This window comes from Heloderma suspectum, chromosome 10 (assembly GCF_057233095.1).
Source record: "Heloderma suspectum isolate Gila_16-S chromosome 10, 16-S_ref, whole genome shotgun sequence".
NCBI lineage: Eukaryota > Metazoa > Chordata > Lepidosauria > Squamata > Helodermatidae > Heloderma > Heloderma suspectum.
Genome location: NC_139467.1, coordinates 20,680,342 through 20,698,684, shown reverse-complemented (window position 1 = coordinate 20,698,684; position 18,343 = coordinate 20,680,342). Strand labels below are relative to the sequence as shown.

The following is an 18,343-nucleotide window of genomic DNA, read 5'->3' as shown; positions in this document are numbered from 1 at the left end:
TTTGCGGCCGGGTAGATGGGGCGCTTCTACCCGGCCTGAATTTCACTGGCGAGGGGTGGGGCGCCTCCCCCCCGGCCTGAATTTCGGCCGGGCGAGGTGGGGCGCCTCCCCCCCCTCGCCTGAACTTTGGGGGGAGAACCGAAGCACCTCCCCCCCACCGTGAAGCAAGCTTCGAGAACAGGTAAGGGACTTTCGTCCATCCCTATTTCTCGTGCCATCCAAACCGGAGAGGGGGGCTTGTTGGAGTGGCTAACAAACCACCCTACAACCTTACAACAGGCCAGTGTTCACCACCCCCTTACATGCCAGTCATGTGCCAGCTCATGTCCCTAATTACCCTCACCCCAATATTCCACCATTGCCCGGTTTGGGCATTACAACAACCCGTGCCCGGTGAGGGTAACTAGGGAAATGAGCTGGCACATGATGACCAGCATGTGTGGGGATGGTTAATCCACCACCATGGCTTATTAACCACCCTAGTGTCATGTGAACCAGGCCATGTTCTGCCACTGGTGCCAAAATAACTTGATTGGCCAATGATACTCTGCAGCTCGATTTCACTTGATGTTCTGCTTCAGGCAGAAAAATGTCCTGGGCCAGTCCTGCTTGGAAGAACCCTGATGGATTCCAGCAGGTTGTGGGAAAAGGTTCCTCCTGCCGCATGGGAGATTTGAAAGGACCTACATGTTCTGCAGCTTTGAGCCTGGCAACTTTATTGAGGAGGCTGCATTGCTTCCTCAATATCCTTTGATATCCTCCTTGGATATCATGCGGGCCACCCCCTTTTGACAACTATGAATAAGTAAGAACGGATATATGTCCCAGTGACTAGACTGGAAAACATGCTCTGGCATTGGTAATGGTAAGCAGGGGTGGATCTGCTTGGTAGTCTGGATAGGAGACCATGGGGAGTTCCAGGTGAGAATATGCATATGAGGAATGCAAGGTGCCATAGGTTTGGGGTTGGTCTGAATGATCTTTTAGAAGACCCTGACAGCCCAGTGCCTCTGACTGAAAAGAGATTAAGGATCCCTTCCAACTATGCAATTCTTGACTCTAAGATGTCTGTAAGCTGAGCTATCAGTGGGGGTGCCCTGAGGCAATATCTCTTAAAGGACAGTTGATAGCCAGTTCTGGTGATGTGTTTCAATGGGAGCTAGGAGGTAGAACAGATGGGTGGAGATGACTCATCTCCCCCCACCCCCACACTAAACAAGGAGGGAGTCAAGTGAGGTCTGTGTGTGTAGCAGGAAGTCAGCCTGTGCTGGAACTGGGTCTGAAAAGGAGGCAGAGAGCTGATGTTGCTCTCTGCAGGAAATCGTATGGCATTATGGGTTCCCTTGACATCTGGTGGAGAACAGGAAACTGTCAGAGTGCTAATGCTGTGAACCCCCCCCCCCATTTTATGCTCAGCCTGCATATATGTGTAAATAAGCCCTACAATTTCACAGAAATGCCCTCTGTCTCCAGTGACTTCCTCCTATGGAAATGGAATCCTCAGCAAGCCCTTGAAACATCTCACCGCTCAGAAGTGAGGCGCATGCATGTCACAATACTTTTTAAAAAATCCTATCAAGAAAGGGCATATTGAAAATAAGAACCCAAGTGTTCCACAAGTAGTTGTCTGTAGAGAAGCAGTTTGGAGGAACAGAAAGCAAGGGACTGAAACCTCAAACAGCAGCTGCCCACTTTAAATATCATCAGAGTAAGTGTTGCACAGTCTATGTAAAAGTTTCTTTGTTGCTTGTTCCCATCTTCTATTTTTGTCTAGATCTATTGGTCAATCTCTGGGTGATCTGGAGTAGATCAGCAAGGATTTCTGACTCCCAATTATGTAACAATGGCAACAAGAAAATCCTCCCCCTCCCCCAACTATTATACTGTTGAAAAGAAGAAAACTTGTGTTAACTAGGAGCGCTTCTACAGTCCTGGCACTCAAAACAAATTCTTGATCAGGGCTCAGAATAATTTAATTCTAAGTGTATGTCTTTTGCACCAGGTTCCAGTGGATAGATCTTGGGCTTCTAGTAAAATCCAGAGCAGATCCTGCAAGCGTCCAGTTTCCCCAGCTCTGATTTACAAAGTTAGCAGCAGCAAACATTACAAAAAGGGTGAGTAGGTAGACAGGCTCTTACCTGCTTGTTGGCCAACTGCAGTTCCTACAAGAAAAAGAAATGGTGTTTGGGCTATTATTTAGTTGACGTTCTTCAAATAGCCCCCTTTCTCATTCATTCCCACCAGATCCATGATTGATTGATGGAAGAGATTACAGGCTCCTAAATGGAACATTCAGAACCCTCCCTGTTGGAATTGGCAGAATTCTCAAATGGGAGAGAAACCTGGTTGTTTAAGGCAAGACGGGAGGAGCAGAGGAGTCTGGTGGCTCCAATTTCAGTGGGGCTGTGAATAAGGATGTATGGATTGTGTAAAATCCATTCCGTCGGTGTTTTGTGGATTGTCAGGCTCCTTTTGTTCTGTTGTCCACCCATCGATGGAATCATTTGTTTTTGTTTCCAGATTTGCTCAAATTTGCATTTGCACAAATGTGCAGTTGCGCAAATTTACAAATGCAAAAATGTGCAAATCCTCCCAAATGTGTATTTTCACACTTTATCCTATGGGAGAAATGTGCATTTTTTGGCCAGGTTTTTTTTTTTTTTGCATAGTTTTCTATGACAAAATTTGCGCAATATTCAAGGAAGTTCGAAAATTGGTCCACAAGTCCTGATGGGGGGAAGGTGGTCCGCTGTGGAATGTGTGGGTTGGTTTCATGAAAAACTAAACTCATGTGGTTCTCTTGCAGATTTCTTTGACATCCCTAGCTGTGAATCCATTCTGGGTTTCAGTCAGAACCAGCCAGGACCCTAAAAGAGCTATCTGAGGTGCTGAACCCTAACTACCAAATAGGTTTGGCACTTTGGATAGCTCCTTTAAAGTTCTGGATGGTTCTGACTGAAATCCAGAATGGATTCATAGCCCCACCAAAAACAGAGCCACCAGCCTCAACTGGGGAGGAGCTAAAACTGGATTTGACTCTGACCTCTGAGATGGTAAAAAAAGGTGGATGGCTTGGAGCTAGGGTCTTGGCATTTGGTGTCTGCACTTCAGTTTTTGTTCATGGTGGATGAAAATGCCCCCTCCCCACAATTGGCCACATGCTTTGTAGTGAATGTGCTCTCCCTTGTAGGAGAACTGCAGCTTCATTAGATGTAAGGAGCCCCAAATCTTGGAGTGAATTTCATCCCCTCTGAAATCTTCCTCATTTTGCACCCTGTTTTCTTCTGCCCTCATTTTTTGATTGGAAAATTCTCACTCATTTTTGCCTGACACCCATCCATGCATTTCATAGGCTTTTTGTTCCATGGGATTGATTGATTGATTGATTGATTGATTGCATTTATACCCCGCCTTTTTTCCTCTTGCAAGGAACCCAAGGCAGCTTACATTATCCTCCTCCTTTCCATTTTATCCTCACAACAACAACCCTGTTAGGTGGGTTGGGCTGAGAGTCTGTGACTGGCCCAAAGTCACCCAGTGAGCTTCCATGGCCGAGTGGGGACTAGAACCCCGATCTCCCAGCTCCTAGTCCAACACTCTTGCCACTACACCACACTGGCTCTCTCTCTCCCCCCCGCCCCCGTTCTCAGAGTCCTTTAAACAGATGTGTCAGATCTAGGGATGTCAGAGAAATCTGCAACAGAACCATTTGTTTTCCAGATTTTTATGCATCTGAGCCATGGTTTCTTTTGCAGTTCTTCCTGTCGGGCAGATTCCATGAACTTGTGGACCGTTTTTCTAACCTTTGGGAATTTTGTGCAAGTTTTGTCATAGAAAAATACACCTTTTGTTTTTTTTAAACTGGTCAAAAATGCACATTCCTACCATAGGCTAAAGCATGTAAATAATGTGCTTATTACTCAATCCAAAGATCATTGCAAAAGATACAAACTTAAAATGTAAAATGCTATTATACAGTATCAAAAATTCCACATAGTTAAAACAACAGAACTATAAGATACATATCAAATCTATACTAAAGTTAAAATAGGGTGGATATACAACAATAATATAGTGTAAAGGAACCTTTAGTATCCTGTCAATCACCTTACATTCCTGTCTCTGAATCTTTGTAACAATTCACATCGATTGTGTCCAAAAACTTTGCTCTACATCTAGTGGTTTTCACTGCAAATACTACAACGCTCTGTATCACGTATGAGTTGGTCGATTGCAATAAATAACTCGATTTCTCCTTTACACCCCTGTATTACACTTTCTTTAGGAGAAAGTGTAATAATTTTCTGTTTTGTCTCTGTATAATTGACACTCAAGTACATAATGTAGTTGAGTACAAACACACAACTTATCTTCTACTGGTATGCCATGAAATCTCCCCCATTTCATCATAGTATCCATTTGTTCATATCTTAGACGTGTAAAAGCTTTCCGATATTCTGTTTTCATAGGAACTGACAGGTATTTCTCATATTGATACAGTTGTTTTGTACTAGCTAACCATTTTGCTGTTTCTGATGATGTAAGAGCAGTTATATCAGTTTGTGCTCCTACAACAAATGCTCTTTGTTTAAAAATATTGCTGCTAGCTTTCAACCTTGGATTTAGTGCCTGGTCAGAGAATCCAACATTTGGAAAAAATTTAAAGAGTTTTTCCATCCAAAACTTTCCACAAATAATCTCTGTTCCTCCAAACAGCTCTTAGGAAGTCTTTCTTCTGTTAAATTACTTATTCTGCACCAATAATTTACCATCCTTATGTATATCAATCTAGAGATCTTTTTGATGACCTGTTCAGCTCTAATTAAATATGCTGGGGTAGATTTAGTAACTCCCAGGAACAGGCACAAAAAGTGACTTTGGACACTTTCAATTTTTATAAGATCTGCAAAGCCCCAAATTTCTGTGCCATAGATTAGCATAGGTATTTCTTTTGCTTTGAAGGTTTTTAAAATTGGGCTTAATGTACATGGGTAACTACGATTTAACAGTATATTTAAGGATCGTAAACTAGCAACTCTTTTCAATTCATTTTTCTTTATTTGTAATGCCCAGGATCCTGATGCTGAGAAATGAATACTGAGATAACAGTAGCGTTTTACCTGTAGAAGTTTTAACAGTAGAGTTAATAAACCATCTTTGGATTTTTCTCTTTTTGCCAAATATTACAACTTCAGATTTATTATTTTTGATGAGTAAGTCATTTTTTTTACAATATAGACTGGACTGTCTCAGGAGTCTTCTGAGGCCCACTTGAGATGTTGAAAATGAAATCATGTCATCAGCATACAATAATATGTTTACCTCTCTGTTTAAAATTTGGGGCATATGATAACTCTGATTATGTAAAAATGCCATCACATCACTAATATAAAAATTTAAAAGAAATGGTGCTAAGATGCAACCTTGATGGACTCCGTTATGTGTTGGAATGAGATCTGCAACGGCATAATTTGAACCTGTTCTCACCTTCAAATAGGTTTCTGAGTAAAGTGCTTTTATTAATAATAAAAGCCTCACATCTGTATCTGTATTTGCCAACTCTCCCCAAAGATGGCATCTTCCCAAAGACAGCATAGGCTAAAGCGTGAAAATGTGTATTTTGGGGGGATTTGTGCATTTTATGGGAATTTGTGCATTTTTGCAGACGCAAATACGCGCAAATTCAGAAACTAAAAAAAATCCAATTCCATTGATTGGCGGATGACTGAACAAAAGGTGGCTGATAACCTGCAAAACACAGACAGAACTGATTTTGTTCAATCCATACATCCCTAGTCAGATCTGCTTTGTCCAGAACAAGTGAACCTGGCACACCAGCGTATGCTGGACAAAAATCACTCCTGATAATGTCTGTCACCCAAGCATGTGGGCTCGGGTAATGGATACAGAAGCAATCCCAGACCGTGCACCTGAGTTTTCAAAGAAAATCTTCACTATCAACCTTGATGTTCTCTTACTTGTTCTCATCTTCCTTCCAGCACCAGAAAGGGGGAAAACACCATGGCCACAAGTTAACAATCATTCGATAAAACATAGAGCTAACCAGCATTTTCTCCAAATCATGTTTTGCAAATCTACTTCAAACCATGATTTCAAATGATGATGATGTAGATGCAAACTGTGGTTACCGCCAACAATAGTTTGCCTAGCAGACAGCATGGCAAACTATAATTAAACAAAGTGAGGAGGGAATCAGCATGAGAAAGGAGAGGGGGGAGGAGGGGAAGGGGGACCCCTTGAGTCCATAGCATGTTCCTTGTCCTCAATGGTCACACCATAAAGAAATATGGGGGCAGGGGGATGGAAGGGGCAAAGTGCTTTGTGTGTGTGTGGAAGCTTTGTCACACCAATTAGATTTCTGAAAGGCAAATAACACTATATTTTGCATTAATGCCCCCATCCTAAACCATTGTGCTCTGGTGTAGCTCCTGTTGGTTTTTATTGAGTTAATTTTCAAGGTACTATGCTAAGGAGGGCAGCCTTATTTTACATTTTCAGCTTATGGTTCAGTTATAATTTGGGCAGGAAAAGCATCTTCTTTCAAGCTACCAGGACAGGGGTGTTGCAGTTGAGCGGAGGAGGCTGGATGCTTGACAGGGAGGGCTCTCTGATGCTGCCTGTGCCAGCCTTCTGTAAACAAAGTTGGATGGTTGCTAACCTTGAGCCTAGGACACTGCCAGATTATAGGCAGTTCAACCCTCTAACCAAGGTTATACATTCTCTGCACTAGGGAACAGCCCCCCCCCCCGCCCCCAACATTCTGCCTCAAGACAATCTATATCCTCCTCCAGGAGAAATGGAATCCTGTGAAATCAAGTTTCTTTGCTGCATAATATATATTTGCTTCTGCTTGTGCTAAAGGACGGCACTAATGTTTTAGGACAGGTCATTTAAATTCTCTTTCTCTTTCACACAATGAAGATTCTTCTGCTTTATCTCTCCTTCAGGTTTTCTATTCACACACACACATGTATACACACATGTGTGTATACACACACATGTGTGGGTGTGGGTGTATACACATGTGTGTATGTGTGTGTATAAATGTGTGTGTGTACGCTATCTTTAGAAGCATGAGGACTAGAAACTTAGTGGTGGTGGTGGGGCTTTGATAATAATGCCTGTCCCACTCCCGATTCTCAGGATGATGACAACTGTGCCCAAGATGTATCCATTCACAAAGTGCACTCGCAGAATTAGTGAACAGACAATGCACAGCTCACCTCTAGCTCAGTAACCTATGAAGCTGAAATCAAAAGGAAACAGAGATGTGAACATGACAGCAATGCTGAGCCTGTTCTGAAATTAATTTCTTCCTGTAGGGCGGTAAGAGATGGAAAGCAAATGCAGGTCTGCCAGAATGAACGTTCACATATTTTTTCAAGCACAAATTCATTCCATCCTGTTTCTGCATCAGTTTGCAATTTTTCTTTTCTTTTCTTTTTTTTTAAAAAACCCTTTCTGCGCAAACCCTTCTACAATTTTCTTGTGCACGTTTTCATATGCATTAAAAACTGTATGCATTTTTGTACACATTTCCCTCTAACAGACAAAAATTTTGCAAGCAATTTCTCCTAAGAATGCTTTGTTGTATGCTATGCATGCATCTTCGTATGCAATTTTCTGTAAAGTTTATATTTTTGATTGTAGAACTGATTGACAAATTCAGAGAAGTGCGAAAACTGAAGGATTGTCCCAGCTCACCTATTGATTCAAGAAGTGAACGTTCATGGAAACCACATGGATTTCTCCCCCCATCTCTACTTCCTGGTAGGGCAATCCAGATCCAGTTCTGTGCCTCCTGCCATCAGCCAGTGCTTTTGAATTCAGCTTGTGGAAACTGAGGCTGGAAAAATGTGTTATGTAGAGTTCGGTGATTCGTTTTGGTGACGGTCTTTTTTTTTTTTTTTTTTTACCTAATTCAACTATTGAGGTTGTAATTTGAAGTGGAAGACCAGTATTTTGTTTTGTTGTGGGTTGCTGAAAATTTCCACTCTAACCTTTTCCCTTGGGGAAAAGTTATTGATACTTGTTATCTCTTTCCCAGTTTGGGGTGTGTGCACGTGCGGGCGTGTGTGTGTGCGCGTGTGTGCGCAAAAGCCACTGGAAGGGGCAATTGTGTATGAGGGGGAAGGGCAGTGCTGCCATTATTATTGGACATAGGAAAGAGGTTTGTCCCTTCAGCTCAGTGGGAGGGCCCCCAAAATGGATGCATGGGTTTTGTTTAGAACTGTGCACAAATGGCCTCTCAAAATTCCCCAGCCTATCTGTGGGCAGGGAAACTGGGGGGACAATTTCACTGAATTCCTCCTAGGGGAGGAGAAATTCTCCAGCGGTTTCTCACAGATAGGGCTCCCTATTGGCAGGGGTTGCAGCACAGGTTCTTTCTTTCTTTCTTTCTTTCTTTCTTTCTTTCTTTCTTTGTCAGGGTTTTTGGTTTACTGCACTGCTTCTGTAGGTGGCAACAGCATCAACTGTGTTGAGGCTTCTACTCTTTTGAGGCAGAATTTTGAATTTCTTTTGGTGGTACTTTTGAGCTTCCCTAATCCCTGTGAGAGGAGAGTGCAAAAGCTGGTCTGAAACTCAACATTAAAAAAACTAAGATAATGGCATCTGGCCCCATCACTTCGTGGCATATAGAAGGGGAAGAAATGGAAGCAGTGACAGATTTTATTTTCTTGGGCTCCAAGATCACTGCAGACGGTGACTGTAGCCATGAAAATAAAAGACGCTTGCTTGCTCCTTGGGAGGAAAGCTATGGCACACCTAGACAGCATAGTAAGAAGCAGAGACATCACCTTGCCAACAAAGGTCCGTCTAATCAAAGCTATGGTTTTCCCAGTAGTAATGTATGGCTGTGAGAACTGGACTATAAGGAAGGCTGAGCGCCGAAGAATTGATGCTTTCGAACTGTGGTGCTGGAGAAGACTCTTACGAGTTCCCTGGACTGCAAGGAGGTCAAATCAGTCCATCCTAAAGGAAATCAACCCTGAGTGCTCATTGGAAGGACAGATAATGAAGCTGAAGCTCCAATATTTTGGCCACCTAATGCAAAGAGAAAACTCCCTGGAAAAGACCCTGATGCTGGGAAAGACTGAAGGCAAAAGGAGAAGGGGACGGCAGAGGATGAGATGGCTAGGTAGCATCACGGATGCAATGAATATGAACTTGAGCACACTCCGGGAGAGAGCGGAGGACAGGAAGGCCTGGCGTGCTCTGGTCCATGGGGTCACGAAGAGTCGGACATGACTGAATGACTGAACAACAACAACCACAACAACAACAATCCCTGCGAGGTGGCCGAGGGTGCTGTGTGTGTTTTCTCTCTCCATTACACATATTTGCCTGGCAGCCTCCCAGGCCACCAGCCATTCCTGAACTGAAAAAGCCCCATGGGAGGAATTGCCTCATGATGTCTTCCTCATGATGGCTTTAACTGAAGGGCGGGAAGCCGAGGAGGCTACAGGCCAACATGGAGATGACTGCACAATGACAGACAGGACAGTCTCACACACTCCTCAGCCACCTCATAAGTGAGGTAAGCCCAAGAACCCCAAACCCAACCCATGAGATTTTCTCTGAAATTTCCCCTCCTTTGAATTTCTTTTCAAAAGCAATTTCTTTTCTATTGAATTGAATAAGAATGGTCAAAACAAATGTGGGAGAAATTTTCAGCACAGCACTAGTTTTGTTTCATCTGTTCTGTCTGTGCTCACAGATCTTCAGGCATCTTTCATTCCATCATCCACTCATTGAAGGAATCAATTTCCCCCTGGTTTTTGAAAAGTCTGCAAAAAGGTCTGCTGCAATTTATATAATTTTCTTCTGGGTTTAACATTTTGTGTATTGATCTTAACTCAGTGTACAACGAATGAACACACGCACACACAAAGAGTGCTTCACAGTGGGAGTTGAAGAGATCAGAGATGTATAAAATGCTGTTGTTGTTGTTGCTGTAGTTTTAAATGGCATATATATTGGTTTTATATGTAATTTTACATATATGTACTTTTAAATAGCTCATTTTCCAGTAATTTTCATATGACTAAATTTGTGTACAGTTCCAGAAAGTAATAAAATGGTCCACAGCACCACAGCATCCACATGATTTGGAAGATGCCAGTCTGCTGCAGAACCCATGTGTCACATTCATGGAAATCTGAAGTTATTTGGATCCATTTTGGGATGGATCTGACAGCCCAAGCCCTCAAGCCCTATGCAGTCACTATAAGAAACTCCCCAAGAGTGGAGGCTGGTGGCTCTGATTTTGGTGGGCCTGTGAATCCACTCTAGGTTTCATTCAGAACCAGCCAGAACTCTAAAGGAGCCATCTAAGGTGCTGAATTTATTTTGGGGGATAGGGTCCACAGCTTGGATAGCGACTTCAGAGTTCAGGCTGGTTCTGACTAAAACCCGGAATGAATTCACAGTGCCACGGAAATCAGAGCCACCGGTGCTCCCAATCAACAGCAGTTGAAGCAAACTGCTGGGATCCAAAGCTTCACCTGCACGCCTTTTGCTTCCCCACAAAACGTTGAGTTTTCTTTGGCCCTGCACAGTTTCAGTTCTTCGTAGCAGCACAGGCTTTTTATGGAGGAGTCCCCTTCCTCATAAGGGAAAATAGGAGCTCATCTCCCAAGAGGCAGGAAATAGAACAGGGGTTTGAGCAGTGCGATCAGGAAGGAATGTAGCCAACAACTCTGCAAACTTAATAACAGAATGGGCAGCCCTGATTTCCTTTTCTTCCCCAAGGTGTGAACGAGTGGGTTTTTTTTTTTTTTTTTTAGAAAGGGCTAACGAAGGAGAAGCTGACCTCAATCCCTGCTTACCTGCCCCTTCCCAAACCAAACCATTTGCTTGTTGGAACATAACGCAGAAGAGCCACTTTTATATGGGTTTTTCCACATGAGGCTGTAAATTCGCTTTATCTACTTTTGGTTTTGGCACAGAACTGAGATCTGGGCACTACACATTATACTGAGCCCTATAGGTTATGTCGTGGAAAAGCAGGAAAGGAAAAGCTCTTTGTATAGTGCTCCGATATCAGTTCTGCAAGGAAACCAACAGTAGACACAGCAGATTAACAGCCTCGTGTAAGAAAAGCTCAGAGACAGAAGTGCAGGTGATAATGTTGTTTGGTGACACCAGATTCAGTGTTCCTCATCTGTCAAATGGTGGAATGAATTGGCTGCTTGGCTGTCCATGACAAGACATTCATACAGCTCTCTTGGTGCATTTCTAGGAAATGGTGTTAGGAGCAAAGGGCTGGATGCGACTGATCTTGGAAGCTAAGCAGGGTCAGCCCTGGTTAGTACTTGGATGGGAGACTTCCTGGGAATCAGGCTTCCTGAACTGAGCAGGGGGTTGGACACGATGGTCTTGTAGGCCCCTTCCAACCCTATGATTCTATGAATTCCTGATTTATGTTAACCTAGAGGTGGATGTCTACTTTTATCTTTTTTACATTAAAAATATATTATCCTTTTCTACAACAAAATGGTGCCTATTCCCAAATGACTGGCAGCCAGTGCAGCTGGAAAAGTACTGGCGTAATATGAGCGCCAGTACTTTTCCAGCTGCACTGGCTGCCAGTCAATTTCCAGGCCCGATTCAAAGTGCTGGTACTAACATTCAAAGCCATAAATGGCTTGGGGCCAGGTTATCTGAAGGATCGCCTCCTCCCATATATGCCTGCCCGGACCTTAAGATCATCCTCAGCGGTCCTCCTCTGTGAGCCCCTGCCAAAGGAAGTGAGGCGGGTGGCTACTAAGATGAGGGCCTTTTCTGCTGTGGCACCCCGGCTGTGGAATGAGCTCCCTAGTGAGGTTCGCCTGGCACCTACATTGCATTCCTTCCGGCGCCAGACCTTTTTATCTTCCCAGGCATTTTAGCATTTTAGCTTTCTAAACTTTTAGCAAAGTACTGGCGTAATATGAGCTCTCCAACATCACAAGAGGCGACTCTACACATGGACATCTCCAGATGGTCAATATCGAAATCAGATTGATTATGTCCTTTGCAGCCAAAGATGGAGAAGCTCTATATGGTCAGTAAAAACAAGACCTGGAGCTGACTGTGGCTCAGATCATGAGCTGCTTCTTGCAAAATTTTGGCTTAAATTGAAGAACGTAGGGAAAACCACTAAACCATTCAGGTATGACCTAAAGCATATCCCTTATGAATATACAGTGGAGATGTCGAATAGATTTAAGGGATTAGACCTGATAGACAGAGTGCTTGAGGAACTATGGACAGAGGTCCGTAACTTTATTCAGGAGGCAGCAACTCAATCCATCCCAAAGAAAAAGAAATGCAAGAAAGCCAAGTGGCAGTCTGATGAGTCTTTACAAGTAGCTGAGGAAAGAAGGGAAGCAAAAAGCAAGGGAGAAAGGGGAAGATATATCCAACTGAATGCAGATTTCCAGAGAATAGCAAGGAGAGACAAGAAGGCCTTCTTAAATGAACAATGCAAAGAAATCGAAGAAAATAATAGAATCGGAAAGACTAGAGAAAGACTTCAAGAAAATCAGAGATATCAAGGGAACGTTTTGTGCAAAGACGGGCATGATAAAGGACAAAGAAGGCAGGGACCTAACAGAAGCAGATGAGATTAAGAAAAGGTGGAAAGAATACACAGAAGAACTATATAAGAAAGATCTGAATGTCCCTGATAGCCATGATAGTGCGGTCACTGAACTTGAGCCGGACATCCTCGAGAATGAAGTCAAGTTGGCCTTAGGAAGCATTACTAACAACAATGCTAGCGGAGAGGATAGTATTCCAGCTGAGCTATTTAAAATCCTAAAAGATGATGCTGTTAAAGTGCTGCACTCAATATGCCAACAAATTTGGAACACTCAACAGTGGCCACAAGACTGGAAAAGGTCAGTTTACATTCCAATTCCAAAGAAGGGCAATGCCAAACAGTATTCAAACTACCGTACAATTGTGCTCATTTCACATGCCAGCAAGGTGATGCTCAAAATCCTACAAGCTAGGCATCAGCAGTATGTGAACCGAGAACTACCGGAAGTACAAGCGGGGTTTCGAAGAGGCAGAGGAACTAGAGATCAAATCTCCAACATTCACTGGATCATGGAGAAAGCAAGAGAATTCCAGAAAAACGTCTATTTCTGCTTCATTGACTACGCTAAAGCCTTTGATTGTGTGGATCACAACAAACTGTGGCAAATTCTGAAAGAGATGGGAGTACCAGACCACCTTACCTGTCTCCTGACAAACCTGTACGAGGGTCAAGAAGCAACAGTAAGAACCGGACATGGAACAACCGATTGGTTCAAAATTGGGAAAGGAGTACGACAAGGCTGTATATTGTCACCCTCCTTATTTAATTTATATGCAGAGTACATCAAGAGAAACGCCGGGTTGGATGAATCACAGGTCGAAATTAAGATTGCCAGGAGAATTATCAACAACCTCAAATATGCAGACGATACCACCCTTTCTTGGCAGAAAGCGAAGAGGATCTAAAGAGCCTCTTGTTGAGGGTGAAAGTGGAGAGTACAAAAGCTGGTCTGAAACTCAACATTAAAAAAAACGAAGATCATGGCATCTGGCCCCATCACTTCCTGGCATATAGAAGGGGAAGAAATGGAAGCAGTGACAGATTTTATTTTCTTGGGCTCCAAGATCACTGCAGATGGTGACTGTAGCCATGAAAATAAAACACGCTTGCTCCTTGGGAGGAAAGCTATGGCAAACCTAGACAGCATTGTAAGAAGCAGAGACATCACCTTGCCGACAAAGGTTCGTATAATCAAAGCTATGGTTTTCCCAGTAGCAATGTATGGCTGTGAGAGCTGGACTACAAGGAAGGCTGAGTGCCAAAGAACTGATGCTTTCGAACTGTGGTGCTGGAGAAAACTCTTACGAGTCCCCTGGACTGCAAGGAGGTCAAATCAGTCAATCCTAAAGGAAATCAACCCTGAGTGCTCATTGGAAGGACAGATACTGAAGCTGAAGCTCAAATATTTTGGCCGCCTAATGTGAAGAGAAAACTCCCTGGAAAAGACCCTTATGCTGGGAAAGATCGAAGGCAAAAGGAGAAGGGGATGGCAGAGGATGAGATGGCTAAATAGCATCACTGATGCAATGAATATGGACTTGAGCACACTCCGGGAGAGAGCGGAGGACAGGAAGGCCTGGCGTGCTATGGTCCATGGGGTCATGAAGAGTCTGACATGACTGAATGACTGAACAACAACAACAATATGAGCTCATTGGTCAGTCCCTGTTAACAATCTTGCTACCCTATTTTGGACCAGCTGAAGTTTCCAGACCATTTTCAAAGGTAGCCCCATGGATAACACATTGCAGTAATCCAGACGAGAAGTTATCAGAGTATGGATAACTGTAGCTAGGCTATCTCTGTCCAGATAAGGGTGTAGTTGGTATACCAGCCTAAGCTGATAAAAAGTGCTCCATGCCACTGAGTTCACCTGTGCCTCAAGTGACAGTTCTGGGTCCAAGAGCACCCCCAAACTATGAACCTGATCCTTTAGGGGGAGTGCAACCCCCTCCAGAACAGGTTGAATATCACTGAGCCAGGAAGACGAACCACCCACTAACAGTACCTCGATCTTGTCTGGATTGAGTTTTAGTTTATTGGCCCTCATCCAGTCCATTACCATGCCCAGGCATTGATTCAGAACAGCCACTGCCTTACCTGGGTTTGATGAGAAAGAGAGGTAGAGCTGGGTGTCACCTGCATATTGATGGCACCTCAGCCCACACCTCTGGATAACCTCCCCCAGCAGTTTCTTGTAGATGTTAAACAGCATGGGGGATAAAATAGAGCCCTGTAGAGCATAAACCCCCAGCACCACCTTCTGGAATCAGCCATCCAAGTAGGAGCGGAACCACTGCAGTGCAGTGCCTCCAACTCCCAACCCAGACAACATATCCAAGAAGGATACCATGGTCGATGGTATTGAAAGCCACTGAGAGGTCCAGGAGAATCAACCGGGTTGCACTCCCCCTGTCCCTCTTCTGGCAGAGGTCATCCCACAGGGTGACCAAGGCAGTTTCCATTCCAAAACCAGACCTAAAGCCCAATTGAAATGGATCTAGATAATCTGTTTCATTTAAGAGTGTCTGGAGCTGTAGTGCAACGACGCGCTCAAGCACTTTGTAGGGAGGGGATGTTGGCAACTGGAGTATAATTGTTAACATAGTCTGGGTCCAGGTTAGGCTTTTTCAGGAGTGCCTTATTACCACCTCTTTTAAAGAGGCCGGCACCACTTCCTGTCTCAAGGAGAAATTTACAGCCTTCTGGACCCAGCCAGACATCCCCTCCTTGTTTGATTTAATAAGGCATGAAGGGCAAGGGTGAAGCACACAAGTGGTCGATTGGACTTGGCCAGACACCTTGCCCACATCTTCAGGCTTCAATAACTGAAACTCATCCAATAAAACTGGACCAGACAGTGCTCTGAATGCCTCTACCAATGATGGATTGCCTTCCCCCCCCTGCGGACCCCCCTGGACCAGAAAGGTAGGGGATCTGTACACCCCTAGTATATACCAAGGCGCTGGCCGGGCTCTGCTCAGAGGGAGAGGGCTTTTGGGCACAATTGTGTCAACTGCCCGACTCATCTCTGCATTCCACAGAGTGACCTGGGCTTCGACAGGAGCCCCAGCCATACCAGCAGGAACCGCCCCCCCCAGAACCCCCTGGGATCCATCAGAATCTATTAGCCTTTGGGGGGCGGACCATTTTAATAGGTCCCCCGCGCTTGCAGAGGGAAAGGCTGCCAAGAGTCTAAACCTCAGTGGGACGTGATCTGAGTGGAGGTGATGGTGGCTGTGCTGCCACCAATACCACTCATCCACCCACCCACCCAATCTGCTTGTCGGCCAGCGAACTCACCTGGCTGCACCTGCTTGCCCTCCTGCTCACCTGCTCACTTGTTTGGGCATGTGCATATGTGTGCCTGCCTCACCTCCATTCCCGCCCATCAGCTGCTTCCACCTGGTGCAGCAGCTGTGGGGTCCTGTGAGAGGTTGGACGAAGTATCGTAAAAGTTCCGGGACCTCTTGCGATACTTCGGCTGACGTCTTGTGGGTGCCCTGCAGGTGCTGTGGGAGTGGCGGAGAGGCGGGCACACATACGCATGTGCCAAAAGATGTAAGCGGGCAAGTGGGCAGGCGGGGTGGCTGGACGGACGGACATGGCCAGCTGGGTTGGCTGACCGGTCAGCTGGCTGCCCAAGGAGGTCAGGTGGGTGGGAGCCCAGGCGGGGAGGGATGCAAGCATGCAAGTGCACAGCCACTTATTGGCCTTTACTGGCCACCTCTATGGCCAGCCACCTGGCTGGCCATGCAAGCAGCTGACAGGACCAAGAAATGGCAGGCCCTTTGGAGGGGGAGGGTGGCTCAATGTGTTGCTCTTCCCACATTCTGCCGCCTGATGCACCTGGATCAGCCTGCTTCATGGTAGGGCCGGCCCTGTGTATGTGTGTGTGTGTGTGTGGCGGTGGGGGAGACCACTGATATAGGATGAGGCCTACCAGAGGATGCTTTGCTGAGGTCCTGACAAACCAGAAGTCGGCCCTAATCTTCTGTTTTGATGCTCTTACCAGAGCCAGGAAAATTGAATTTACAGAGGCCTTTCCTCTCTTTCAAGATGCAAGGAGATATTGGGAGATTCAGGATACATCCCACTGGCCAGTCAAGTAATGTCAGAGACCATATGCGCTGTTCCAGTGCCTCCACTCTCTGCTTTCCAGACATGGGGAAGGGGGCTCTTTGATGGATCACTCTATGGATAAGGACTAGAACAGGATCTGCTTAGCCTACGAAGTCTGCACAGCTGCTTCTTTCTGCGTGTGTTTCGCAGTGCTTACAAGACAAGCATAGATCACCTTTCTTTCTCTGGCACATTTCCAGGTGACTGTGGTCAGCACATACTTTCCTCTAACCTGGCTGCTGCACATGCCACCACAACCCCGCCATAGCCAAATGTTCTCTACTACGCAGAAGAGCAGGGGGCTGTGGGACCTTGCAGCCTATTGAAGCTGGATTGAGCAAAGGGTAAGGGGACTGGGGTTTACACAGGGATGGCATCAAGAATAGGCATGGTTGGGCACTTGCCAAGGGCCCACATCCAGGCAGGGGCCCACTGAAAAACACACACACACCACCCTTGAATTAATCCTCTTCACCATTGCAGTCTCCTTGTTCACCTGCCTTGTGCTCTGGCCCAGACAATAATAGCCCCTGCCTCCTTTCTCCCTGGCTCTCTGCCTGTCAAGTGGTAGCAGTGATGAGAAACAGGCTGAGGAGAAAAAGAAGCTGGTGACAATGGCAGTGAGAAGTGAGGCACTGAGGCTCACTGAGGGAGGGGACCCTGTGAGGGTGTCTTGCCCAAGGACCCACAAAAAATGACACTAGGTTTCTCCATACTCGGTAAGCTGAAAAATATTTCTTCGTCGTCTTCTTCTTCTTCTTTTCTTCTTCTTCTTCTTCTTCTTCTTCTTCTTCTTCTTCTTCTTCTTCTTCTTCTTCTTCTTCTTCAGATAAAATAATCTGATGGTGTAATCCAGTAGGGATTACACTGGAGCAAAACCCTTCCATAGGGAGAGAATACTAAAAAAAGAAAACAAAAAGGCTCAACTTTGATCATGAAAGCAAAGTGGGCAGCAGGCGTTTTAACTTCCTACCCTTGTTCAACAAGGGGAAAAAGGGACACTCCCAGGAAGGGCAGGGAGGGGAAGGCAAAAGTTGAACATTTGCTTCAACTGTGCTATCCTGATTAGTTTAGGCCAGCCTTGCCCAACTGGGTACCCCGCAGATGTGTTGGACTACAACGCCCTTCATCCTCAGGCAGCACATCAGACTCTCCCAGACTTACACACCACTCTGTGTGCTTTGGGACAGTTTGTCCTGACCTCTGGCAAGGGAAGCTGCATGGTGCAAGGGGTGGGGGGAGGAAGGCAGCGTGATGTTGTGTTTGTTGAGTGATGGTCAGTCAAGGGCTGACCCTTGCTGAGGAAGAGGGAATGCCAAGGGTCAGGGAGGGATCAAGAGCTTCCAGGGAGGCCAAAGAGAGAGAGGGGGGAGGAGGAGGAGGAGACAGGAGGCTTTGATCCTACTCACCCAGCTGTGCCCAGGCCAAGCCCAGGACAACATGCAGGACCAGGAGTCTGAGCAGGCCCATAGCCAAAGCTCCCATGTCGGGGGCAGAGCCGATCCCCCAAAGTCTCTCTCTGGCTGGGGATGATCTGATTCTGGGTCACCAAGGGTGGGGAAGCCGGGACCCCGGGGACAGCAGTGGTATCTGGCTGAAGATCAAGAGTGGAAT

At 45.4% G+C, this 18,343-nt stretch overlaps 1 protein-coding gene across 1 annotated transcript in view; it reads right to left on the bottom strand.

Annotated features, from left to right (window-relative positions):
* TYROBP (transmembrane immune signaling adaptor TYROBP) overlaps positions 1-18,343 on the bottom strand; it is a 27,063-nt gene extending 8,720 nt beyond the window's left edge. The window contains exons 1-2 of the mRNA XM_084815454.1: positions 18,139-18,343; positions 2,139-2,162 (exon numbers count right to left, since the gene is read on the bottom strand). Of these exons, the coding sequence (XP_084671580.1) occupies positions 2,139-2,162; positions 18,139-18,214 (100 nt within the window). The 5' untranslated portion in view covers positions 18,215-18,343. The remainder of the gene's footprint in view (positions 1-2,138; positions 2,163-18,138) is intronic.